The 27,686-nt window shown below is 33.7% G+C and overlaps 1 protein-coding gene across 6 annotated transcripts in view; it reads right to left on the bottom strand.

Moving 5' to 3' along the window:
* Window positions 1-27,145, bottom strand: part of LOC149908262 (uncharacterized) — a 68,201-nt gene extending 41,056 nt beyond the window's left edge. Inside the window, exons 1-3 of one of the 6 annotated variants that reach the window (XM_090101688.1) lie at window positions 27,034-27,145; window positions 25,957-26,027; window positions 25,310-25,367 (exon numbers count right to left, since the gene is read on the bottom strand). Coding sequence is in view for 1 of the 6 variants with exons in the window: in XM_090101687.1 (XP_089957813.1) it covers window positions 11,846-11,848 (3 nt within the window). In the remaining 5 variants the exon portion in view is untranslated. Of the gene's footprint in view, window positions 1-11,845; window positions 11,931-12,559; window positions 12,579-12,614; window positions 12,756-16,759; window positions 16,886-25,309; window positions 25,368-25,956; window positions 26,028-27,033 lie in introns of those variants that run through there. The other 5 variants (XM_090101687.1, XM_090101685.1, XM_090101684.1 and 2 more) reach the window with 5 other exon arrangements.
* Between the last annotated feature and the right edge of the window lie 541 nt (window positions 27,146-27,686).

The raw sequence follows: 27,686 nt of genomic DNA, 5'->3' as shown, positions 1-27,686 counted from the left end.
GCTGATTTGATGATGGAATCGGAAGGTGGCCATAGGAACTCGGTAATATATTGACTCAACTTTAGGTATCGAGTTTGGGCTCGTTGGATTCGTGTTGAAAAATACACTAAAAAGTATTAAATAAAAATAACTACGTTAATCATTGATCTTTTTTAGACGATTAAATCCGTACATATGGCAAACAAACTCTTCATTTAACATTTATTAACATTTACGAGAAATTATTTCAATCTGACTTTATGTTGACGTCCTGCAAAACTTACATCGTTGGTATTAGACTACAAGCCCGCATATGAAAAAAATATGGGTCAAATGAACCACCAGGGGTCATATCTAGAACGAAAGAAGAGCAAAAAATAATAAGATTCATCACTATGCCGTCACTTGTAAGCTGTCCAACTGAGTGCAGATGAGAATTGAAAAGTACAGGTAGACTCGGTAAATTTTGGTCATATATTTTTGTACGGCATTCTTAACCATCGATAGATCCATTAAAAATAATAAGAAACCGCTCAGTGCCGTACAAAAATGTGGGTCCACCAAGTCGGAATTTTTATTTAATTTCCGAGAGTTACCGGGGGTAAATTTGGTCATTTGACCATGTACGGCATCTGTGTCATACTATTGCTATACTGCTTTTAATCCATTATTCCGCAACGCCGTACAAAAATCATGGGGACAAGGGGAAAAAATCGAGAGTTGCAATCCCCTCTCTTTCCCCACTCCAGGGGGTCATTTGACTAAGTACGGCTTCGGTTCCAAAACATTATCTAGCACTCAAAAGTACTATTAAAAGCAATGCCGTCAAAAAATAATTGTTCTTTTAAATGTATACCAATAATCATCTTAATTTCATCGAATTCTTGATATAAAGAGCTGTAAGGTCATTTGACCCTGTACGGGAACTTTTTTTTTAACATGATATTGTAAAATTCAATTGTTGTATAGTATTGCCGTTCAAAAGAAACCGTTCTAAAAAAAGTTATAGAGAAATGCAAACCCAGAAATTTTGTTAAAGTTTAAACATCGTAGATTAATGAAATATAATAGTTTACTACACTTTATTCGTTGTTTTAAATAGTATTAACATAGATAAATTAGGAAAAAACGATGCCGTACATTTTTGTGCAGACCACATCTTTTAGGCTGATGAAAGCGACGAAAGCTACAATTTTAAGGGTGCTTTATGGCCATTTGATACAGTACGGCATTAACATATTTTTACCCAACTACGGCAAAGCAAAAGGAGGGTTATGGTTTTGACAGGTCATGTATGTATGTTCATCTATTCCCTCGTAACTTCTAAACTACTTATCAGAATTCGACAAATGACATATCATTAGAAGCGTCTGAATTGTTCACTGGATAATCAGTGACCAGCTAGCTAAAGGCTATATGGGGTTTCACAAAATCTAATGTGGCGCCCTCTAGCGGACAAAACATACAGAGTAAAAAAATAAAGTTAAGATAAATATGCCGTGTTTGGTATCATTTGAAAGCGCTTTACTTGTACATTTTGAATATGTATATATTACTAGCATTTGCTTGTGACTTTACCTGTATTCATGGGCTGATTGAATATAATTCACATCTTTTCGTTCATAGCTTTTTTATTAGTTCATCAATTTAACGGAGTCCATTCCACTTGACTCCGACTTTCCAAGGTGATAATTAACCACCTCGAGCTTCTTAATATTAATGTATATTTATATTTTATTAGAAAAATATAAAGCAAACATTTCGTTATATGGATTTTTTCTTTTTCAGATTTTTCCCCTTTGAACCAACGAAAATGTACGGCACATGAAAAAATATTATCCATGCATAAAATACTTTAAAAATAAATTTATTTCGTGTTGTGTCAAATGACCCCCTGGAGTGGGGAAAGAGAGGGGATTACAACTCTCGATTTTTTCCCCTTGTCCCCATGATTTTTGTACGGCGTTGCGGAATAATGGATTAAAAGCAGTATAGCAATAGTATGACACAGATGCCGTACATGGTCAAATGACCAAATTTACCCCCGGTAACTCTCGGAAATTAAATAAAAATTCCGACTTGGTGGACCCACATTTTTGTACGGCACTGAGCGGTTTCTTATTATTTTTAATGGATCTATCGATGGTTAAGAATGCCGTACAAAAATATATGACCAAAATTTACCGAGTCTACCTGTACTTTTGAATTCTCATCTGCACTTAGTTGGACAGCTTACAAGTGACGGCATAGTGATGAATCTTATTATTTTTTGCTCTTCTTTCGTACTAGATATGTCCCGTGGTGGTTCATTTGACCCATATTTTTTTCATATGCGGGCTTGTAGTCTATATATAACGACTCTGATAATGAATCGGAAAGAGAGGAAAGTGACTCAAGCCAGAGCGAAAACGAATAAATCATATTGTTCTCATTATCATTTTTTATCAAGTTTATATAATAAATATTATTTATCGAGTAACTAGTTCATTTATTGCTAATTGATTATTTAATTATTTAAATATATAAAATTATTTGATTACATACTTATTCGTTTCAAAAATATTGATACTGAATGTTTATTTCAACTTAACTCTTATATTGAAGCGCAATGTCGAATAATTAAAGATACGTCATTTCCTCTCAGATGAAAATTTGTGAGCTGATTGTTAATATACTGATGCGATAAATAAAAAAAATCAGCTAGCAATAAGTTGAGGAAAACCTAGTCAGCTGATGCATATAAATTGGCAATAGATGCTTCTGTCTAACTCCTATGTAATAACTTTCAAAGTATCAGCTGACGGTTTTTCCACCAAGATACAGCCAGCTGACTTATATATTTATCCACAGTTACATATAAGCTATCATCAGGTAAATTTTTGTTTGAGAGGAAATCACGGAAAATAATTGTTCTTTTTTCATGTTCGAGACACCAGCTGACGTACAATACACCACGTTGTAACCAGCTGATTATTTTTTTTCGTTGAGATATTGGGTTAGCTACAATTTGACAAATTTTTAGCTGAGAGGAAATGACTGAATATATTTTTTTTTCCTACGTGCGTGGGAGGCTACAGCCGCTCATCCCCCCAACCGAGCTCCAGCTGACGTTCACGAGGCTTCATAATACTATACTTTGATGCATTTTACAAATTACCGCTTGAGAGGAACTTGGTCATAAAATCTGCTGCTGGCTCCCTAACCACTAGGCACGGTATGTCGTCTTGCGCTACACATACAAAATGATAATAATTTCATAACACACCACATGTCAAGCGGGTGTCATTGACAGGGCGAGTGAGTCAGCCGACAGAATACACATCGGTAAGCGGGTCACTGTAATAATTAACTGTTGCTCTAGCATTCTTTTACAAATTGGAATGTAATGTCTCTGTTAATATGGTTTTGACTTTGAATTTTATATACGTTATGTGGAAATTAATTCTAACATAAATCGAATTCATAAATATAGCAACTATAGAACTATTATTTAGCTAAGCTATGGAAATGGTTATTATAGATAGACGTCTAAATTCCTAAGACAGTTCTTGTATTAGTTGTGTGATAGTGTAATTAGACACTATCACACATTTAGAGAAATGACTAATGAATTTTCTTTATTACTGCCGTACTCGTAAAATAGTATCTAACTAGCAGCAGAAAAGTTTTCTTTCGAGGTCGAGACGTGGTTCTAAACTCTAATCACTTATTAACAAAAGTTCAGTAACTAAGGCTAAACAACTGTTTGCGTGATGACTGAAACACATCACTTACAGAACCATCTAAGATATCCGATTATTTTAGTTAACTAAACTGTGCGTTAATTTGAGACACACAAGGCTAATTGACGCGACTTTCAAGTCTCCATTAGATTGACAACAGTTAAAACGAATCTCGTATTACTGTGACCTCTTTACTGGCGCCAGTTTATTCGAGTTATTGAGTCACTAGCGTGGTGCAAACGATCCTGCACAATTACTAATTTCAAATAAGAATACTAATAGAAAGCAATTCATAAAATACAAATTAATTACAAAAAAATTGTTATGAAACATATCACAAGAAGAAATCTTACTACTATACAGGGTGTACCAAAAAGTAGTGATGAACGGAAGCTGAGAGGTAGAGGACCTAGAGGGCTATCCGAATCACCCCCATGTATGTTATGCGATTTTTCGTATTTTCGGAGTTATGACGATTTTTTCAATTTTTCACCTATCGCCGAGTACGATGATATTTTCACTCATGCTGACGTCAATGATTGCGGAAGATGCTTGATTTTTTTTGTGTGCTAAGCTGAAAGATAGGCCAATTCAGTATGGTAACATTTACTATCGTTAGATCTTTGAATGGAATAAAAAAAATAATTAAATGGCAAGAAAGATAAAATTACCCAGTATGTTCACCACTTCAAGGGCCCGTAAAAAAATAAAATCACATAAAAAAAGTTTTCCGTTTGACTTTTAAAAACTTGCTCTATCTATCAGATAGCTACCCTGAATATTTCATTTTATTATTCAGAAGGCTTCAATCGAAAAATTTGAATCTAAATGTGGTAAGTGCAAAAATTGAATTAACATGATGATCATTAAAACCAATAAATAGGTGTTTAATTACCAGAAATTTTTAAAATAACCCCGCTGTTGCTCAATGCAAGTGCGACATCACCGTAAAAAGTTGTCTTTTAAATGTCTGAATGCCCTTTTATCATTTTTAATGGTTTCTTCTGTTACTATGAATTTCCGGGTTATTTCGTCTAAATTGTGGCATTCTCTCAAGTAGCCGAAGTCTTTTTAATATTCCCATTGAAACAAATCAATGGGGTTTAGGTCGAGGGACCGTGGAGGCCAGGCTTTAAGGCAGGCTTCACCGGCGCATGCGCAGGCTGCAACGACCAATCCATCTTTCAGGGTATCTTGGCCCTTTAGCCTGGCCTGCACGGTCCCCGGACATAAACCCTATTGATTATTTTCCGTGGGGATACTACAAAGACGAGAGACTGCCACAATTTGGACGAAATAACCCGGAAATTCATAGTAGCAGAAGAAACCATTAAAAATGATAAAAGGGCATTCAGACATTTAAAAGACTACTTTTTACGGTGATGTCGCACTTGCATTGAGCAACAGCGGGGTTATTTTAAAAATTTCTGGTAATTAAACACCTATTTATTGGTTTTAATGATCATCATGTTAATTCAATTTTTGCACTTACCACATTTAGATTCAAATTTTTCGATTGAAGCCTTCTGAATAATAAAATGAAATTTTCAGGGTAGCTATCTGATAGATAGAGCAAGTTTTTAAAAGTCAAACGGAAAACTTTTTTTATGTGATTTTATTTTTTTACGGGCCCTTGAAGTGGTGAACATACTGGGTAATTTTATCTTTCTTGCCATTTCATTCTTTTTTTTATTCCATTCAAAGATCTAACGATAGTAAATGTTACCATACTGAATTGGCCTATCTTTCAGCTTAGCACACAAAAAAAATCAAGCATCTTCCGCAATCATTGACGTCAGCATGAGTGAAAATATCATCGTACTCGGCGATAGGTGAAAAATTGAAAAAATCGTCATAACTCCGAAAATACGAAAAATCGCATTACATACATGGGGGTGATTCGGATAGCCCTCTAGGTCCTCTACCTCTCAGCTTCCGTTCATCACTACTTTTTGGTACACCCTGTATATTATGTATTTATTACTAGCTGGCCTCCTCGGTTATACCCGCAGTGCTCCGCTCCTGTTCGTCTTAGCGAGATGATATTATATAGCCTATAGCCTTCCTCGATAAATGGGCTATCTAACACCGAAATAATTTTTCAAATCGGACCAGTTGTTCCCGAGATTAGCGCGTTGAAACAAACAATCTCTTCAGTTTTCTAATATTGGTAGATATAGATTTACCTATAAGCTCGATTAGGCACATGACAATGGACTGTTTAGCTACTTGTAGAAAGTCGCGGTCACAACAAAGCTTCATCTATATTCTACAATCAAGAGCATTGTTTTCTTAACTAACATGATCACAATCTAGTGGCATGTTCATCAAATAACATGAACATAGTTGTGTAAGATGCAAATACCACCGTCGCATGAATGTATAATGGCTTTCACCGACTGTAACATGATCTATTACCATATTCCTAATGAATGCAGGTTGCAAATGCAAAACTGTATGATTGGGTTAACTAATGAAACGATTTTTAACACGTTTTTATTAGCTACACTTGTCTGTTTGTATGTAACTGACACGTTTGTATAAACCGGAAATTTAATTCAAACTCTGTACACTTATCAAGGTTTAGTGACAATACAATAATTTCATGAGTTTCAGCAAGTATAGTTTTTTTTTAAACTATGTCAATAATTACCTATTTATTTTGTCTACATAAATATCTCACATGACCACATCTTTGCGGTTTTCAACGAGTAGATTCCTACAGATATATACCTCAAATTGCTGTCAAACTTAATTATGCAGTAAGTTATTGGACGTGTTTGGTGCACTTAATACAATCTAGATATACTTCTATACTATAGTAGAGCCATTTTAAGTGTATCTACAGACGCTCCGATTTGGTTGGTGCCAACCATATTGGAACCGACATGGCAACCATTCCAACATTGCTACAGATTGTCCGACGGTTGGCCTTCCAACTGTCAGTTGACCATAGAGTAATATGTCAGTTGACCATAGTACGAAGAGAATGGGCTAAATTCTACTATAGAAATAGAGAAAATTACAGTCATATGCGGCTCTTATAACTTATTTTTTAAGGTTTTTAATGTAGCCGCACGTCAATTTTTTTAATACTTCTAACATAATAAAATACGCTTGATTTCTCGCATCACTATTTGCGTAATCTTTGTTACTTAAGTCCCACAAACAGGGAAAGTCTTTATATAGTTCCAGTAATTTTATTAATATGTCACGTTCGGTGACCGTAACTCCCTCGGCGTTCATGTTGACGTCCTACACCGGCGGCGTTGCAAATGTGAATGAGCCGATTTGGTCGGAACAAAGCTTCCAAACGTTCCAATTTGGTTGGATCGGATAGGAAGTTGGTTTGGTCGGTATTGCTGGCGCATCCGACCACGTCAAACCAATATTAATAATAATTATGTCGGACCGACCGCTCTCTACACTTTCCGATTTGGTCGTGGTCGGATGGTTGGCACCAACCAAATCGGAGCGTCTGTAGATGCATTTATAGGCAACATTTGACATTTCAACAAAATTCGACAACGTAACCTAGTAACGACGACATAGAATATCATGATATTTCGTTTTGTTAGAACTGCACATTTGCTTAACTTTTGCACGCCTCATAAGCGAAGCGTTGAGGTGGGTACTACTGTCACTTCGCGCAAAACATCTGATTTTTCAAACTTAAAATGTCTTTATGTATCATACATTGCACTTGTAAGATAATACATACACACACATATTAAGAAAAAACACTATTTTTAACGTTCATGATATTTTTGATGTCATTTTTGTTATTTAAACTAGTTAAAAAACAGTTTAAAAAAGTTCTGTCTTGGACGTCCGTGTGTCTGTATGTGCGGATCCTTTTTCTTGTTAACACGATAGCGACCGAAATACTTTACTAATCGAGTCTTTTTTTTTCTCTTACGCTTGAGTATGCTCAGGAATAGAACCCTTTCATTTTTCAGGGTCTGATTCGATGTGGTTTAATTGTTATTAAATAAACAAAAATAATAATTAATAAATATTTATTAAAAAAAAATTATGAGGCGTGCACTTTTGGATTTTCCAAATTATTTTGAATTACGATTACATATTTATAATAATAATGACCGATACAAGTAATTTTAAGATTTCATTTTACTGATAAACCATTCTAAACATAATAAACAATTTCTGAATTGAAGAACTGACGTCGCTACAATTTTGTGTCAATAAACCTTTTTTCTTTTTAAATACCAGAGACGTTACTCTAAAAATCGAAATCTGACATCTAAAATCGAATGCATTGATTACTTGTGAATAAAAATCATCATAAATTAATAAATTCGATTGACAAATGTTTCAAATCCGTATCGATTAATTTCACTATAATCGATGTTTTTAAGCAGGTTACCTCTCTTCGAAGATAAAATTGATAGACGTCAAATGTTACCTATTAAATTGGCTCGACTATAATAATATTTTCCAACTAAGTTTTCGTATTTCTGAGTTATTAACATTGTAGACGTAGAGGGTAATCTCTTGACCAACTGAACCAATTTAAAAAAATATTTTAGCAATCGAAAGCTACGTTATCGGTGAATGGAATAGGCTATATTGCACGCCTCATAAGCGAAGCGTTGAGGTGGGTACTACTGTCACTTCGCGCAAAACATCTGATTTTTCAAACTTAAAATGTCTTTATGTATCATACATTGCACTTGTAAGATAATACATACACACACATATTAAGAAAAAACACTATTTTTAACGTTCATGATATTTTTGATGTCATTTTTGTTATTTAAACTAGTTAAAAAACAGTTTAAAAAAGTTCTGTCTTGGACGTCCGTGTGTCTGTATGTGCGGATCCTTTTTCTTGTTAACACGATAGCGACCGAAATACTTTACTAATCGAGTCTTTTTTTTTCTCTTACGCTTGAGTATGCTCAGGAATAGAACCCTTTCATTTTTCAGAGTCTGATTCGATGTGGTTTAATTGTTATTAAATAAACAAAAATAATAATTAATAAATATTTATTAAAAAAAATTATGAGGCGTGCACTTTTGGATTTTCCAAATTATTTTATTTTTATCCCAATTTATGTTTCAATCTATGGTAGTCTAACTGGGAAAATGTTTGATTTTCTTATCATTCCTGTCATATTCTAACTACAACATTGTTAAACAAAATAATTACTTGTTATTTGTAATTCGGGGCATTCATAATTTTATTGGCAAGTCGGTGGTAATTAATTTATACGTAACTTTCTAAAATTATATTAATCGATGCATGTTTCAGTATGAATTACACCACACGACCGCATGGAGATTACCTCATAATCTGAATACTTATTAAGATATATAGCATAATATATAATTCGGTAGGTATAAAAGTCTACACTATTGTAGCCTTTTTGATCTGTAGTAGATCATAATATATGGGCCAACGACCAGTTTTTCAACGAAAAGTCTTTCTCAGTAAGGATTGAAGAAGATACAAGTCATTTATTTACACACCTTAGATCTCTCACCTACATCGTCTGCACCGTGAAAAACATTTTCATACGTCTTTAACTAACCCACCCATTACCATTACGTAAATTTTAAACGCATTATAAAGCTGCATCCACACATGCAACAAATCGTATAGACGCATGACATGCCGCAGCGCATGCATGGCGCATGCATGTGCGGGTTTGTAAAGTGAAGTCCCATGTCCCCTAGTGGGGTAAGGGGCAGATGCATTATACATCTGTTTCATTGATCGATTTCCTTTAGGGACAAGTAGTTGATCAACCTTCTATGTCTTACCAGACCGAGACATTTTTGAAGTGAAAACTTATTTAGCGGCGTTGAGCACTTTTTCTGTAATGAGTATAAAATCTTAAACTCGCGTCAGGACACTTGACCTGATCGAAAAAGCGTAAGACGGATGGATATCAAACATGCTCAACGTTAATAATCAAGTTTTCACTTCTGCCGGCACTCCCGGAGTGCAACCCGTCTTTTTTTTTCTTCGTCTTCACCGGGAATCTAAGCCAAGAACCACTGTACCAATGTGCGGGTTTAGCATCTAATAATTATAACGTTCACGCTCTCACCTCGGTCGTTACTCCAGTCACAGTGTACGTACGTATTTCGGTACCTAGGTCAAGAACGTTTGTACTATCACCGTTTTATTGGATAGTGGGGAATAGTACGTCTAATTAACCTAGATCTATGTACTTAATGTATCTGGACAGATTAACCCAAGAGAACAACATAATGAAAGCATTTTTTTATGGCTTTCAAGTAACTTAAGGCATCTTATGGCTAGTGTGATACGTGTTAGTGACAATTAGTAAAATATGATAAAAAAACACCAACATAACTTCTACCATATTATCGTCTCAAGATACACACATTAATTCTCAAAAAAAAAACCGAGACACATTTCGTAATACCATCATCCACATACGTCTAAATTCTAAAACAACGCATAACAAAACACATGTTCCGTCTGTTCGTCATTTCCGTAAACTATGACGTCACACCCGCATTATCCTACTGTTCCCCACTAACAAAACTGAGGAACGCCCGGTGCGTGAGTTACGACCTTTTGAATCTAATCTCACCTGCGCTGTACTGCAAGTATTGTGTTATTGTTCAATAAAACGTCGATTTATTTATTATTATTTATTTCTATTTTCTTTAGCGATAAAATTTGTGGTCGTCAAATAACCATTATAATTGCACGCCTCATAAGCGAAGCGTTGAGGTGGGTACTACTGTCACTTCGCGCAAAACATCTGATTTTTCAAACTTAAAATGTCTTTATGTATCATACATTGCACTTGTAAGATAATACATACACACACATATTAAGAAAAAACACTATTTTTAACGTTCATGATATTTTTGATGTCATTTTTGTTATTTAAACTAGTTAAAAAACAGTTTAAAAAAGTTCTGTCTTGGACGTCCGTGTGTCTGTATGTGCGGATCCTTTTTCTTGTTAACACGATAGCGACCGAAATACTTTACTAATCGAGTCTTTTTTTTTTCTTACGCTTGAGTATGCTCAGGAATAGAACCCTTTCATTTTTCAGGGTCTGATTCGATGTGGTTTAATTGTTATTAAATAAACAAAAATAATAATTAATAAATATTTATTAAAAAAAAATTATGAGGCGTGCACTTTTGGATTTTCCAAATTATTTAGGTATACTATCTTACTATATTCTTAACAGCCCATATATCGAGGAAGGCTATGGGCTATATTATATCATCACGCTAAGACCAATAGGAGCGTATCACTGCGGGTAAAACCGCGGGGCACAGCTATTCAGTATTCTGTGGTATGGGTAAAGAAATCAAAGTTGTTTGAAGAAGGGGGGTATCGGTCAGATAGTTTTACTATATTTCTACTTTGGGATTGCTGACACTAAAATTTTAATTGATAATTGACAAAATTGTGAAACTTATTTTGTGTACCTGCATGCATCGTTAACGATAATTTAATAGACGGTTTAAATTTGCATGCCACCCCATCTAGAGAGCATTGTCACGATTCAATTATATTTTAAAAGCAACACTAAATAATTATTTAAAAGCAGTCCACCGCCAAGTCATTCTGTAAGTCTGTTCGCGATTCTAAACAGCTGCACCGATTTTCACTCACTTTTCAGTTTTTCATCGATAGCGTAGTTTTAAGGAAGGTCTAAGAATATAATTTGAGACATAAGTCTTAGACGAAGCCGAGGGCGGAAAACTTGTGTATACTAACATTTATATTCTGCAATAAAAATGCAATTTATTTATAGAAAACAAATAAAAATATCTCTTAAAATTTATTTCTGTTATCGCTTAATTAGTTCTCCTTTTAACATTTCAATGCAATTAACAAACAAAATGCATATTAACTTTTATATTTTGCTAGGTCTATTATTTATTATTATTTTTATGTAGGTATAGAAGTAGTTTCAGTGTTAATTTCTGTCTACCAAGACCTTTTTTGGTTACCACAAAGTGTGCCTGTACGACATATTAATTAGTTATGCCTATTCATTACCGCAATAGCAGTATTATTATCGAGTTAACTATAAATAAGTTGCTAATATTCACAAGTATATACTACAGTGTGCAATTCAAATTTGTTACTTGCATTTTCGATTACATTAATGTCATACCATTGGTAATTGCACTGCTGGGTTCTGCTAAGGCTATATTTATTCGCAATGTTTATTTCCATAGAAAGTTGGAATAATCATAACTAGACATCGGATTATATGCACTAACAAAATGCCAAAATATGCATGCAAATATGCACTAAAAAAGGCCGAAATATGCACTAAAAACGACTGATATGCCTAAAATATGCACAATACAAAATCAAAAAACCTTTATTATTTTATATATTTAAATCAAAGATTGTACAAATACAGTGAAATTTTCATGAAATTTAGTATAGTTTTTGTGCCAATATGCAATTAGGCATTTTTACCTAATTTTCGAGCGCAAATTTGTGACGTTTGTCACCCGCGAGCCCAGTGTTGCCACCTTAGACCTTTCCGGGCTAAATCTAGCCCTTTTTTGGAATTCAACCCATGTTTTAAGTTTTAGGGTAATCTAGCCCTATTTTGAATAGCTCAAAATTTACTTAAAATGGAGCCCATTTTGTAATTTTTCGCCATTTTACCATGCCAAAATAGGGTTTGTTTACTCGCTGAGCGTTCTGATTGGCTAATAAAGGTTAGTCGACCAATCAAAACTCCCGTTACTTAACGAAATATGCACTATTGGGGAAAAAGGCTAAAATATGCACTAACGCCGTAATTAGCGAGTTTTATGCATTTGCATATGCAAATATGCAAATGCATATAATCCGATGTCTAATCATAACTGTACCAACGCAACCGCTAGACAAAAGGCACCGGTGCCTGAAACCAAAGTACCCACAACAACGTTTAGTACTCCATGGTCCAATCAAGCGAGACAACTTGTTCACAACACTGGCACTTCATAACAACATGACCGTGGTCAATAGTCACTGCATTATTAAAAAAAATATTTAAAAACAAAATTCGCGATCGCGTTCGAAATTTTTGAATAGAGAACGGCGGTCGATGCGCGCGCAATGACCGCGTGCCGCGAGACCGACTGACGCTCAACTGCGACTCGCGTACGCACGCTGCGTGCGAGCACTCAATTATACAGGGGGATATTGTTTCACGGTGTCAGTTTATCAAAGCGACTCGTTCGTTTAGTGCACTTGTATTATGTTCTCAAGGAAATATGATATGAATATTGTTTAATTAGCACTTCACTACTCCAGTGGCTGATGTTATAATTTACTGGCGCTATTCGCTTTTCACTGTCAATTAACATTTAACTTTTACTATCGTTGCGTAGTAAAAAAATGTATATTTGAATATGTTTTGCAAACACACACTTATTATTATCGACCACAACTTTTCTTATTTCCAGTTAAATTCATTATTGTATGATTAATTGTAATGCCTTGTAAAATCAATACAAGAAATCAAAACATTACAAAGAACTTTCATATTCAGACAAAGGAAAATGCAAAGAGAATTGTATTCAAATGTGTCATATTCATATTATTGTTATCTTATAGGTAACAAAAAGGATATATTATTTTTGTAAACATACGTCGATATTATACGATGCAATTTGAAGCTGTATGTACTGCGTAGCTACTCCGTGATTGATTTTTGTTATAAATTTAATACTTTTTATTACTTTTATTGAACTTATTCATTTTAATTACAAATTAAATAACATTTTCATCAAAATTTCCACTCCCCCTACTAAAGGCATATTTCGTCATAAACTACGCAATTCAATATTTTTACGCGTGAATTGTTATATTTTTCAGCAAGTCTGTATTAAATCGCTCCTAATATGAACATAAAACAAGTAGGTACAAAATTAATATTTGTAAAATAAAAAAAAAAGTTTTCTACAAAAAAACAACACCATGTACATCTTTATCGAAAGGCCAATAGACTATCACTAATAGAGCACTAATAGAGCATCCAATCGGCAATCACGTAAGAAACTGCATCGAGAAAGTCACATCTGCATGCGTTGCGCATCCATAGTTTTGTCCAGCACTTTTTAGATTCCGGAGCGACAATGTATTCAGAACGAACTGTGTTTGTATGGCAGATAATCTAGATCTTATGTTTTTATGTGATGGTTTCAGAGGTAGGTCAGTAATGAAAGGGCATGTTAGGTAAAGTGTAAGGGAGAGGTCGTGTCGTTTGAAACGTTGAAAGTACAAAATTTAATTTCATGTAGATTAATATAAAATAACTAGCGGTCCGCCCCGGCTTCGCCCGTGGTACATATGAAAAATAGATGTTGGCCGATTCTCAGACTTACCCGATATGCACAGAAAATTTCATGAGAACGGTCCACGGTCCACCCGTTTCGGAGGAGTATGCAGACTGACATTGTGACACGAGAATTTTATATATAAGATATTATTTTGTATGTACATATTATAATCTATCAATGAATGGCGCCATGAAATAAATTTGATAGTTATTTAAAGATCTCAATTTGTATATAGTTAATACTGATATGTGTTTGTTGGCTTGTCCTTCCATAGAGCTGTAATGGATTAACAAATTAACAGATACAAGTACCCCTTTCCCTATTTTATAAATTAATTCCACGGAATGTAACTGGCACGTTTTTCAAATTATTTTTTATTTTTAAGTTAATCATACTTTCTAGAACATTCTACCGGAATGTTTTCACAACATCGACTATTACCAGTGAAAGTAGATATCAATCGCAGAAAAATTTAAATAGCTTACCGAAGAAAGTTTACGAAAATCAAAAAGTATATCGGTGGTGGATTCTCTAAAAATTCATGAGTACCTACTTGTTGGGGCTTACGTAAATAGAAATCGTATTTATTTAAATGTATTGATTGATACGACCAATAAACTTTATGTAGATTTAGTTAAAGCCCGCGGCTGGGCTCCAATGCAATACTACCTGCTCGAAAAGAAGACTGCATAATATGTGCTATTCCAGACCATTGTCCGGACATTCCAGACCACTGTAACTATTCGAAAATTTCATCCAGATAAATTTAGCCGTGACGTAAATGAGTTATAGCTTACAAACATTCACTAATGCAATCGTCCTCTTGCAATTATGATATGATACCTATATTAATAGTAAAAATGGTAAAACATAAATAGGCCAGTGTTTACACATTAGCATAGCATAATACGAAACGATACGTATTACCTACTATAAATCATCTAAATAAACATCATACAGTGGACTACCACTGCTGAAGGTTATAATTGTAACCCTGATCAGGCATGTATCGAATGAAACATAAAGTATAAGATCCCACCGCAGGATTAGTACGTTCATAATTTTTTTTGCTAAAACCAAAATTTTATGTATATTTATAATTAGGAGAATATATATATAGACAGGGTTGCCTGTCAAAATTTGGCCGCAAGCATTTATAATTAAATTTTTTTCTAATTTATTTTTAAGCTATTGCATAGCTTCTATCGCGGGCCTTGAGCGCGGGGACCGAATCGAGAAATTCCGTAACGAAAAATCCTCACGCTCCCCACTCCGACGGGCACGGAGGTGTGGCTTGAAGGCATAGCATGCAATAGCTTTACCGCGGCAGTCCCCGAGTGCCACACGTCTTTTTATTTATGTAAATGAAATCAGAATAGCTTTCTTCCCTTTCTTTTAGATCTTAGTTAACTTATAACACATTCTAAAAAGGTGAATAAAAACATTATTACATAAAAAGTAACACTAAAGGTGAATACACTGCAAAATTTTACCATCCCTCTAGTAGATTAGCGTGGCTGATACTATCAGTATTAGTTAAATGAACCGCGCCCCATGGCCCCAGGAAGCACTCCCTACCTAAACACCTATGAATGATTAAATATAGGGATTTCCTTAATTTTCACCAAAAATTCTACACATGAAGGGGTCTTAGTTTTGAGACGCTTGTATATATAAATATATAATGTAAACAATCTATCATAGGTAATTAGGTACCCTGAAAGAGCGTTTTAAAGTAAGTATTTCCTTACCAAAGTTATTGTAAATGGTAAGTTACATTTTAGACATTCGAACCGTAGTCAATCGACTTTATCCTGTAAAAGCGTTCTTACTGTGAGTATATTCGAAAAAGCATTTCAAGAACCACTTATAAAATATTTAATTTCTTTGAATGTTCTTTGAAAGTATCGCGTATATTTTAGGTCAATTCTATAGTGTTATTCGGGAAGGTTCGACGATTTCTTTGATAAATAACTTATAGCTCAAATATTAAGGTTCCATAAAGAAGGTTAAATAGAGAGATGATAACTTAGACAGCAACGTTACGGACAGTAATTATTATAGGTTAAAAAATGTTCATTTTTTTCTCCTTTCCATTCAATAGGTTAGGATTAGGTAATCTTGGTAGTTTGTTTTCTGTCATACAAACTTACAGTTGCGCACCTTTTAGGGCAGAATAATAATAAATATAAAACTAAATAAGTAATTGCATAGAACTACCGACAATTTGAATATTACAATTTTGTAAAGTAATATGATTTCATATAACAGCAGCTGTTTACATAAGTTTTGGCAATGAACCTAAAGCTTACACGCAATATGATGTTCATGACTTCCAATAATCGATTTTCATACCAACGACAATGCAAATGTATCCCTATTAGGTAAATTCTAAACTAGATTAAAAAAAATAAACAGGATAGTACGAATAGCAATAATGTGATAATTTGGTTATGTCATTAGATACCAAATTTTATTGTGTAACACAAAAAAAAGATCAAGAAGAGAGAACATGGTAGGTATTCAATTTACATATTATTTTATTTGAAGCTTCGATCCATTCAACTGCTAATAATTATCACACGACTATTTATCACTCCAAGCTGTGCATTGCATCAATAATGCATTCATTTCGCGATATAAATCGCCAATTGGGAAGCTTTCGCCTCACAAGGACAGAAGCACTCTCCTAACTACAAGCCACACGATCATATCCAACACAAAAATAACCAGACTTATACCTCTCGTTACGCCCAAAAAATACTGTAAAAACTAAGCGTCGAAAACTAAGCTAAATATTAAGTAGAAGCTTCGCGAATATCGGCATGAAAATCACGAAGGGATCACAATGCACTATCACCCACAGTTTGCACTCTCGACGTGTTTTAACGTGAAGCTAAAAACGCGAAATAGAACTGACCGATCCGACAGATTCCCTTCGCGAGGAAGGAAACAGTGGACGTGTTGTTGGTACGGTGTACGGTATCGACGCGTCCGGGCCACGCCGGTGAGGCGACTGAAGGATCGAACAACCCTGGGGGAGGCTTCTGCGTATCCGAGCGTGATGGCGCCGCGATTATCGACTCTACTGCTGAAGCGTATAGTCGAGTTTGCCGCAACGCCGCTAATGCCATCAATCGATTAATGCGCCATGTCGGAACGGCCGATGAGCCACACACGGTTAATAAATTGGGGCTTTATTGCGGAACAATAGAATCTAGTTTCCACCGTGGGCGGGCCGGTTGGGAGAGCGAGGGATGAGGTTATTTCCAACTGTTGTGCGAGGGAGTGCTCGCTAGAGGGCGTCGTTCAACGATGCTACCGGGGGCTATACGGAATACTTTGTTAAAGTCAGTATTGATATCAGCATTCTGTAGACGATTACTGGAAGATATGTAAACGAATTTGCAATTTTCGTTTATCAAATAGTTTTGGCCATGATTTAGTTTCTCCTAAAATATCTGATGTTTAACATCCAATCAATCGATAACATCAAACTTTCATCGGTGTCAAGTTAAACGTGGAATAACGAGCATTTTATTCAAAGCAGTAGAAAATCGCCTTTTTTATTCATAGCAATTGCAACAAATTACGACGACTACTGACATGAAAAGCAACTAACTGCCATATTACGTATGCACATACCTTCATGCTAATTGTCAATTAATAATAGCAAGAAGGTAAAGGTGTTGTAATAAAGACTTCGATAACTGATTGAAATATACCGGTATACGCTATGCGAATTAACACTTTTTTGTCAAAATATGAATGTTTGTTCCATTTTTTATAATAAATTCCTAATACATATCATGTAAGTCATGTAACTCAGTAGATAAACAATAAAAAAATTTTTACTCTTTCCGTTTTTTAAGTATGTTAAATTGTTAATACATACATAAAAAATTAAGCATTTCTAAATGCTAATTGCAGAACAATATATGAAAAATTTGCGTTTTCTTTTCACAATTTTCATTTACATTTACAACGAATGCTACAAGTTTTGTTCATGCTATTTATGTTCACTGTAGATTTAAATTAACATAACATAAAATAATGCTAATCTATAAATAACTATGCATTTTCAATAGGCAAATAAACATGCAGACACCACTTTCTTAATAAATTAATACACATAGGTAAAAAAAACATGCTACTTGATAAGTGTACTAAGTTTGAATTAAATCTGTCCAATCAAATAAGGTTAATCGAGTCTAAAGTAGTCGGTTACATACAAACATACAGGAGAATCTAATAACAGGGGGTTAAATTATAATAATAAATAATAAATAAATAAATATTTCAGGACAATTTTCACACACGGCACGATCTGATCCCATACTAAAGCTTTCGCTTGTGTTATGGAAACCAGATGGCTGATAAACATACATTTATTATTTTAAATAAATACCTATATAGATAATTAACACCCAGACACAGAGCAAACATCTATGTTCATCACACAAATATTTGCCCCGTGTGGGAATCGAACCCACGACCTCTGGCTTGGAAGGCAGGGCCACTACCAACTAAGCCAACAGGTCAGTCAAATTATAATTAAATTATTGTCTGAGATAAATTATTATTTTTTTGTATTTTGACGATACAAAAGCGCTGCTAAACAAAGTTTGTAATTTGAGTTTAAATCATTAGTTTAATCATCATTATTTGTTTTGCTTCTCCTTAATTCAAGCTTTAGTACTTATTGTACTATTTTTTAAATTTGCTTTGGCTTAAAATGTATTTTCTTTCTTTCTTTCCTTGTATCGCATATCACACTTGGCCGTGTGCCTGCGCGAGCCGCTCGTGGGCGGAAGGCTGCAATCGATACCGATGCAGTTACCTCATCTTATTGTTTACGCGTCTCCATCTATACCGTCTGCCTACGTTTGGATAGCTTCAAGGTCGATCTTTGGATCTCTCTAAATTTATTATGTGCAATAAAATTGCTAATGTATGCTGTAGAATCATTGATTTGATGAATGTATATGAGATAAGTTCTCAGTTCAATTGGTTGGGAGGTTATTGGTTTATACGTATACAGAGTGATATTTTTTTGAGTTCTTAATTAACATACATAGAGATACATGGAGATGTTGAAATGATAGAAAGTGGGATATTATTGTTTTTATAATAATCCTTTTTATATCTTACCTTTCGATCTTCATAAACTACTGAAAAACGACGAATAACATTACCTTTGTCCTAAGAATTTGTTCAAACATTCTAAAAACAACATTTTGTTATTAAAATAATTTTACCGTTTAAACACTTTTCACAAAGCAATTGTACGCAAAACTAGGACAAAGTGGAACTTTAGCAAAGCACTGCTTGCTTGCAAGGGTTGAAATTTTACAATAAACTGAGATGAAAAATTCAAAGGCCTCGCCGAGATACAGTTTCCGTACCCCACTTAGCGAGATGTCATCGTAAACAATACCTTTGTTTCGACGATTTTTGTGAAAGGGACACGTATAATTCTTGTGCCCTTTTATGTTTTAACTGGGATTACGAGTTACGAGTTCATCCCATTTTCTGGGTGTCTTTCTGACGAGTGTCCTGAGTCCTTATTACACATCAACATATTAATAACTAGAGAAGTAATTGACAGTATATTGCGATTCTTATAAGAATGTTATTAGAACAGGATAGTTTTTTTTTTTTAAAGGAGGAGTAACTTGAAACTTGTAAATAACCAAGTAAAGAACACGGATCGTGTGTCCAGTAGACGAATACGAAAAAAGTTCAATAGGAGCACTATCGAATACCATACATCGATTTCCTCGCTATATCCCTCTCGAATCTTTAATTACTCGTGCTCCCCACTGCTAGTTTTTGAAAAACTGCATCAAATTAGTCTAGACAAAAATCGCACGAATGTATGAAATATTAGTTATGACTCACGGGCTCGCTTATATTCCTGGCACGTAATTTAAAAGGAAACCACGCTTATTGAATACCAATAGTTAATTAAAGAGAGCGGAAGAATGGCGCTGGAGATTTTCGCATACATTATCATTGTATTCATTTTGCATGGATTCGCAATATAAATCCGCGTAGAAATTACTTACACGTTTTTACTATGTGTGTTTGTTTGTTGCTGGTTTTCTCCCGAGATGTACCTAGTGCTTTCTTACTATATTTGAAAGCCTCTAGTTCCTATGAAAAATATGTAATTACAATTACATGACTACACTTGTATTTCGCATATGCATTTTATTTAATTTTAAGGTTCTGAACGATAACGTTTTATTTGTAATCTATAAATGAATTCCTTCAAAAAGGGTAATTTTCGATTAATATTTCCCGATCACAGATAAAAATACAGAATGTGCGGAATAAAATAGATGATCCAAAAATAAAAGGAACAAAACGTATGTCCATTCATTCATAAATTATAGCATAATTATAGCGATAGTGGGTCAGCTCTGTCAAGTTGTTCGCACATCACGTAAAAACTAAAGGGTGCATATAAAGCAAAATTACCAATCTTCTATTAGATGATACGTGTAATATTCAAGACCAAATCTAAAAAATAAAATATATATCAAACTAGATGATATGTTCAACGATTCTGTTTAATCAAAAACATAAAATATTAAAATTGACTCGATAAAAAAAAATCACCAAGTTAGCTCTAATTTTCACACTTTTACGTTTTCTACTTGACATGGTAATACTTATTATGATTTTTTTTTCATAAACAATTATATTAAAACATTTGCAAGATATTTGTCAGAGCATTTTGTGTAATTACTTTTAGTTTTGGTTTTATCTGCGATAAACCACTTTTATCGTGACAAAACCAAACGTTTATCTCGAGAAAAAAAGAGCGCCAAAAGTGGTTTATCGCAGATAAAACCAAAACTAAAAGTAATTACACAAAATGCTCTGACAAATATCTTACAAATGTTTTAATATAATTGTTTATGAAAAAAAAATCATAATAAGTATTACCATGTCAAGTAGAAAACGTAAAAGTGTGAAAATTAGAGCTAACTTGGTGATTTTTTTTTATCGAGTAAATTTTAATATTTTATGTTTTTGATTAAACAGAATCGTTGAACATATCATCTAGTTTGATATATATTTTATTTTTTAGATTTGGTCTTGAATATTACACGTATCATCTAATAGAAGATTGGTAATTTTGCTTTATACGCACCCTTATAGTCTGTCCACTATAAGAATTGCTTTTTGACAGCTCGACGGGTGATACCAGAAGTGATGTTCAAAAGATTATCGATTGTGATACCATTTCAATTATAAATTAAAAATATTATCATAAATCGAATCAGGTACGTAAATAATAATTAGTACTAATAAGATATGTAATAATAAGACCACATATCTATGCATTGTATGTTAAAACTAAACTAAACTAATATTTTATTATTTATTGGTTTCTATCTTACAATTTGGTTGTCTTTACGTTTAAATTATATAACATATTAGAAGAGTTATTCTGCATCGGATATATTTTACAGAGTATTTCTATCGATTATTATAATCTATCGACCCATCATTGAATAATTCTGTGTAGACATCACTAAGTGGGCGGGACCTGTCCATGAAGAACGATAATTATTTGTATGACATTTTAACATAGACAATACAATCCTTCATAGGCGTGAAGCTGTTAAAAAGCAAATAATATAATGGACAGAGTATAACGGTTTTCGATTGAACTCACCAGATACGTTTCTTAGCTACTACTGCTTCACCTGTTAACTTATTTATTCCTCCTTCGTAAAACAAACAAAATACAATTGTGAAAGACCCGTTAACAAATGATTCACTTCATATTAATTGGAAGTATATGAAGCCTTGTGCACGTGAGTCCACGTGACTTATCGATTGACTCGACCCTTACAGGGGTTGGGATCAGTTAGTTTTGGCCAAGTTTTGTTTACTTTTATGTAATTAACTGATGGAAGAGCTTTGACCTTCAAGATGAGAGGTTTTTTTTGTTTTTGTTTTTGTTTTGGGCAAGTCTTGATTATGTACTTTCAACTGATTAAACGAACGAGCTTTGTGTCTACTGACTTTCAGAATAAGGGGCATTTTAAAAGCTTTTCACATTTATTTTCGACCCAGAAATTTCTTGATAATATACAGGATGATAACCAACGTTTTTGAACGTCAAATACTTATTCCGTCAATTTCCAGTACATAATAGGTGCTCACAAGAAAGATTATCAAATCTGCTTCATCACTGACATCTTCTCAGTCTTGAACATTTTCTTCAGTTAACAAATTGCATAGTGCAAACGCACCCCAGTATTCCAGCATTTAATCTACGGATCCCTCGGGATTACATCTTATTGCATGGAGATTAGATTTGTTCTCCCCTCGCGCTTCCGAGTCGAACCGGAGACACGATTATTGCAACGATGTGGAGGTATGAAATATTTTTCCATTTATAAGACGAGAAGGTAATGTTTACTGATTTTTGCGCTTTAGGGTGCGGTTAAGCGGCGCAACTGGAGGCTTTATAATGCAAAACTTATTTAACTTCATAAATCAAAATGTAAAAAATCTGATTACATTTGAATTACTAACAAGACCTCGTGTATCGTGGGTATCTAATTAGGAAAATCTTACAATAAACTGTTATCTATAGTAAATTAATACAATTGGTCCATACATAAAAGGAACTACAGTGAAAAAAGTGAATAGTATCTGGCTCAACGTACACAATATTTATACGAAAAAAGGCAATGGTAATAATATTTATACGAAAAGTTCTTCGACCGATCTTCCATTAAATTATCGGAATATGTATGTTTGATATTCTAAGAATCCTCACATTCCATTCTTGTGAGCACCGGAATGACAAACTTTCGCTAACGACATGTAATACTTATATAAAACATAATGAGAGTAAGATAAAGAAACTAATTATTGGCATATAGTATTCACATCTTATACTAATATTATAAAGCTGAAGAGTTTTGTTTGTTTGAACGCGCTAATCTCAGGAACTACTTGGTCCGATTTGAAAAATTCTTTCGGTATTAGATAGCCCATTTATCGAGGAAGGCTATAGGCTATTATATCATCACGCTGAGACCAACATGAGCGGAGCAATGCGGGTGAAACCGCGCGGCACAGCTAGTCAGATATATAAAAGCTTACGTCGTGTGATTAGTTTTTATTACTAAAGCACCAGTAAGACACTCAGACAATCTCCGATCTCTAATTAACGTTGCGTAATTTTATGCATAATATATTATAATGAATTGCATACTCTAATTTTTACACTTGTATTTTAATTAAATATACAATATCATTGATAACCTTTGTTTTTAATTTTAAACATTTGGCAAATGCCTTCCGTAAAAATTAACAGTCACACACCAAACAGGAATAAACTAAAAATTGTACAAGATAAGTTTGTAAGTTCAATCACATCAAATACTATAACTAAAATAAGACACACTTGCAATGGGCTATCACTATTCACTAACATAGGCAACTTACCATACACACAATTTGTAATACAGAATACCTACAGTTAATTATATCCAAAGCAAACACGACGATAAAAAACCCAGGATGACTAAAATAGCCCTAACATAGACTTTAAACAGAAGTCTATCGCTAAAACGTGATACCCTACTCAACCAACGCTATCATTAGTGACCCCCTGTTGAGGTCCACGTGCCAGGCTCGGGGCATAGAATAATAGAATCGTCATCAATAGACTGACTGTATTGACAACTTGAGGTATTACTACATAATATAATTAACTAGCTTTCCGCCTGCGGCTTCGCCCGCGTTTTCAAAGAAAAACCCGCATAGTTCCCGTTCCCGTGGGATTTCCGGGATAAAACCTAGCCTATGTTACTCGTGGATAATGTAGCTTTCGAATGGTGAAAGAATTTTTAAAATCGGTCCAGTAGTTTATGAGCCTATTCATTACAATCAAACAAACAAACAAACAAACAAACAAAGTTTTCCTCTTTATAATATTAGTGTAGATATAATTAACAAACACACCCTTTAACTCATAAAATTATTGTATTGTCACCGATCCTTGATAAGTGTACTTTGAATCAAATCTGTTGGTTTAAAGTGTCTCAAAATCGAGTCGAAAGGAACATGCAATCAAGTTACATGCAATCTTACAAACATATACAGATAATAAAACAAAGTTCTCCACTGAGTTTGTTCGCGATAAACTCAAAAACTACTGCACCGATTTTCATTCTGTTTTCATTAATTGATAGCGTGGTTGTCGAGGAAAGTTTTAGTATGTCATTTGTCGAGATTTTTGTAGAGGCAAACGGGCGGAAAGCTAGTTTATGTTTAATAATTTCCCATTTTTCGATAGCCTAATACTGGAGATTTGATATCTCTAATATGTACTACATTGTTATGAAGCTAAAATATCAACCGCGAAACGAAATATGTTATCAACCAACAAATTAAGGTTAGCTACTGTAAGGTTTTAGGTTGGGTTATGTTTCTTATTAGAAATGTACATATTAATTATATTATGATTATTGCAATAGCTGTATTTTTTTGTACGACTTTGCGCTTTTCTATTGCAATAAGTCTTTTATGATTCTTCAATATGTGTACGTGGAAAATTATACGCATTTAAACAAATCCATGCATTGTTACTTGCTTTTGTCGTTATAAAATTGACTATAGGTATATATAGAGAGGTTTATTGTAAAAAGGAATCTAGGTCTAGGTCTAAAAAACCATCTAGGTCGAGTTCAATATAGTATGTATTACTTAATCTATAAAAAAATACACAATGCACACAAGGGTGCGATATAAGAGTGGAAATGTATTGATCCGTCCCCAGTAATTGGCCAGCGATCGTAACTACATCAAGGGGAATAAAAAATGCAATAACGATATCCCAATATTTAGTTAGAATTAAATTCGTTCATAAAAGCAAGGTGTTCGAAGGTATTTGTTTAAACTTTAAATCAGTTTAAGTAAAATTTTCGATTTCTAGATTACATATATATCAATAAGATTGTCTGATTTGATTCGGTTTTTCTGTTACATATTGTAATCAAGCTTTTGATAGTCTATATATGCTTAAGTAATCCCTAGATGGTTATGCAAACATGACATGCGTTTACATGAATCATCATGCTGCATGAGTGTTTAAAAATATCAAATCATGCACTTTTATACAGTTTGAATCCAGTCTGTATGAAACACTAAGCTTTAGCATGACAGCAACCCATCAAAATGATCAAGTCAGTGCAGATCTTCATCCTTCGAAATTAATTAATGCAATAATTTTGATAAAAAAGAAAACAACTCACAATTTAATCCATTGTCGATCCATTGGAGATCCTTGTTGGCAGCAGTCCGGAACACAACCTAAAAGGACGAATTAAAAAATGAAATAACATTAAAAACATGTAATTGGATGAACTGCTATCTAGCTTGTTCATATTTTGAACAATATATTCTACTAGCTTACCGCCCGCGGCTTCGCCCGCTTTGTCTAAAACCTAATAAATTATATACTTAAACCTTCCTCTTGAATCACTTTATCTATTAAAAAAAATCGCATCAAAGTCCGTTGCGTAGTTTTAAAGATTTAAGCTTACAAAGGGACATAGGGACAGAGAAAGCGACTTTGTTTTATACTATGTAGTGATTCATAGTTCTTACGGGACCCACACAATATAAATAACAGATTCTATAACATTTGAATAAATAGAAATACATTAAATTTGCATAATACTCCTGCAAAATAAAAAATTTTCATTATGTGCCACACAAAAAATCTTACTATTTATATTAACATATTGATAAGGAAGACAGTTGGCTTATCAGATTTTAATAAAATATTGCATGGTACATACATTGAATACTTTTAAGTTCAAAAGATGCAGAGTGAAACTAGCCACATAAAAAACATAACAAAAAAAATCAGATAAACTGTTTTAATTTATTTTCTCACCTCAATATACGTGGGAGGGGGCCCGCAGCACGGCAGACTCAGTGAGCCCCACCAGCGCCATTTGCCCCCGCCTGAAGAAATTACATAATTAAGTAATAATATTTTTAAAAAATCAAGAAAAGGTTTGATCTTGCGGGATTGTGGAATTGAAGCTGTATTTCTTAGAGGTGATCTTCATGTTTTGATTCAAGATACATCCTTTATGTTAAGAATGCCTTTAAATGCTACAATGGTAATGGTTTATATATATTTGGATGCTTTAATCCGTCAGTCCTCGGATCACAGACACAATAGAAAATCTATTGTGTCTCGGCCCGATCGGGCCGCTCGGTGGTCAATGGGTTAAATAGTAAAGTATTAAAATAATTTGATTAATATTACACATTCTTGTCATTCCTTTTGCTAAATGAAATAGTTTAAGTACTAAATTCTTCATTATTAAATCAAGATTGATATAAAGTAAGTTTCTTAGAATATGCGTTATGATAGATGTGAGGGATGGCTTATTTCTATTAATATAATTTAAACAATAACATTTGTGAGCGACAACTTAAGATAAGTAAAGTTCTAGTTATAACTGGATTCAACATACATTGTTGTTAAAATTAAACCTCTTATTAAAGACACATACAGAAGAGCAGTAAATGTTTAATATTTCTATTAGAATTAGAGGGTAGAAGGTATAGTTTGAAAATTGCACTTTTCATCATTTATTATGAGTACTTTTTATTTTCCACGGAATGTATGTAACATATTTTAGAGTAGTTAGAGTACAGTTATTAAACAGATACTGTGCATTCATACTTGACGAAAAACGATAAGATTTTAATAGCAACTTATTAATTTATGTATGTCAGGTAGATGTATAAATATTTACTTTGAGTGTAGATTCATAATTTTGAGGCAGTTCTGTAATGTTTAACAGGGTTTTCCGTGGTTTTGTATATTTTTTATTTCTGTTTGTTACAAATTGAAATTACAGGCTTTCATAATATTTCGGTGAGATTCTCATGGACGATGCGATCAAATAGGAATGACCGTCGGCATATTTTTATAGTAAGAAAAAATAATGTTTACCATTTCACAGTTGTATTGTATTAGCTTCACCTTTTCTATACAAAATCATAAGTTATTTGAAATTAATCACAACAAATCTTCTTCCCACTACCGTTTGCAATTGCAATTCCAACGACAATCTAGAAAATAAAAATGAATTTGCAACCACAGATTACAAGAAATACAAGTTATGATTCACAAACACAGTTTACAAATATTTTTTTAATAGATAATAGACTTTGATTCGCTTCGATTTAATTCCGACACATTCCGAGTATAAATGTAACATTTTCAGAATCACAGCAAAAATATTATATTCTTTAATGCATTCATATTTTATTATAGTTTAGTTCATTCATGTTTCTAACTTTATTTGCGTGTCTATTTTGTTTGTAGGGGCTAGTCTAATCTGATCCAAGATCCAACCATGTTACATAATAATTATATTCTTTCATGAAAAGCTTTAAGCTACTTCGTGCATTGCTGTGGTGCATGTGCATTGTGTCTCTTTATATATAATGCACCACAGCAATGCACATACAGAACACAATATACAGATAACAGAACGGTAAATAAAAAAGCACATTAGTGATTCGAGCATCACACACAATTTGTACAATAATAATTATATGACTGGACAATTTTTTTTATAATTTAGTTAAATAAAATAGGTT

Source organism: Colias eurytheme, chromosome 5 (genome assembly GCF_061535395.1).
Source record: "Colias eurytheme isolate Ceu_HAF_F1 chromosome 5, ilColEury1 Martin Lab GWU primary, whole genome shotgun sequence".
Taxonomy (NCBI): Eukaryota; Metazoa; Arthropoda; class Insecta; order Lepidoptera; family Pieridae; genus Colias; species Colias eurytheme.
Note: the sequence above shows the minus strand (reverse complement) of the source record. Positions and strands in the feature narration are given on the sequence as shown.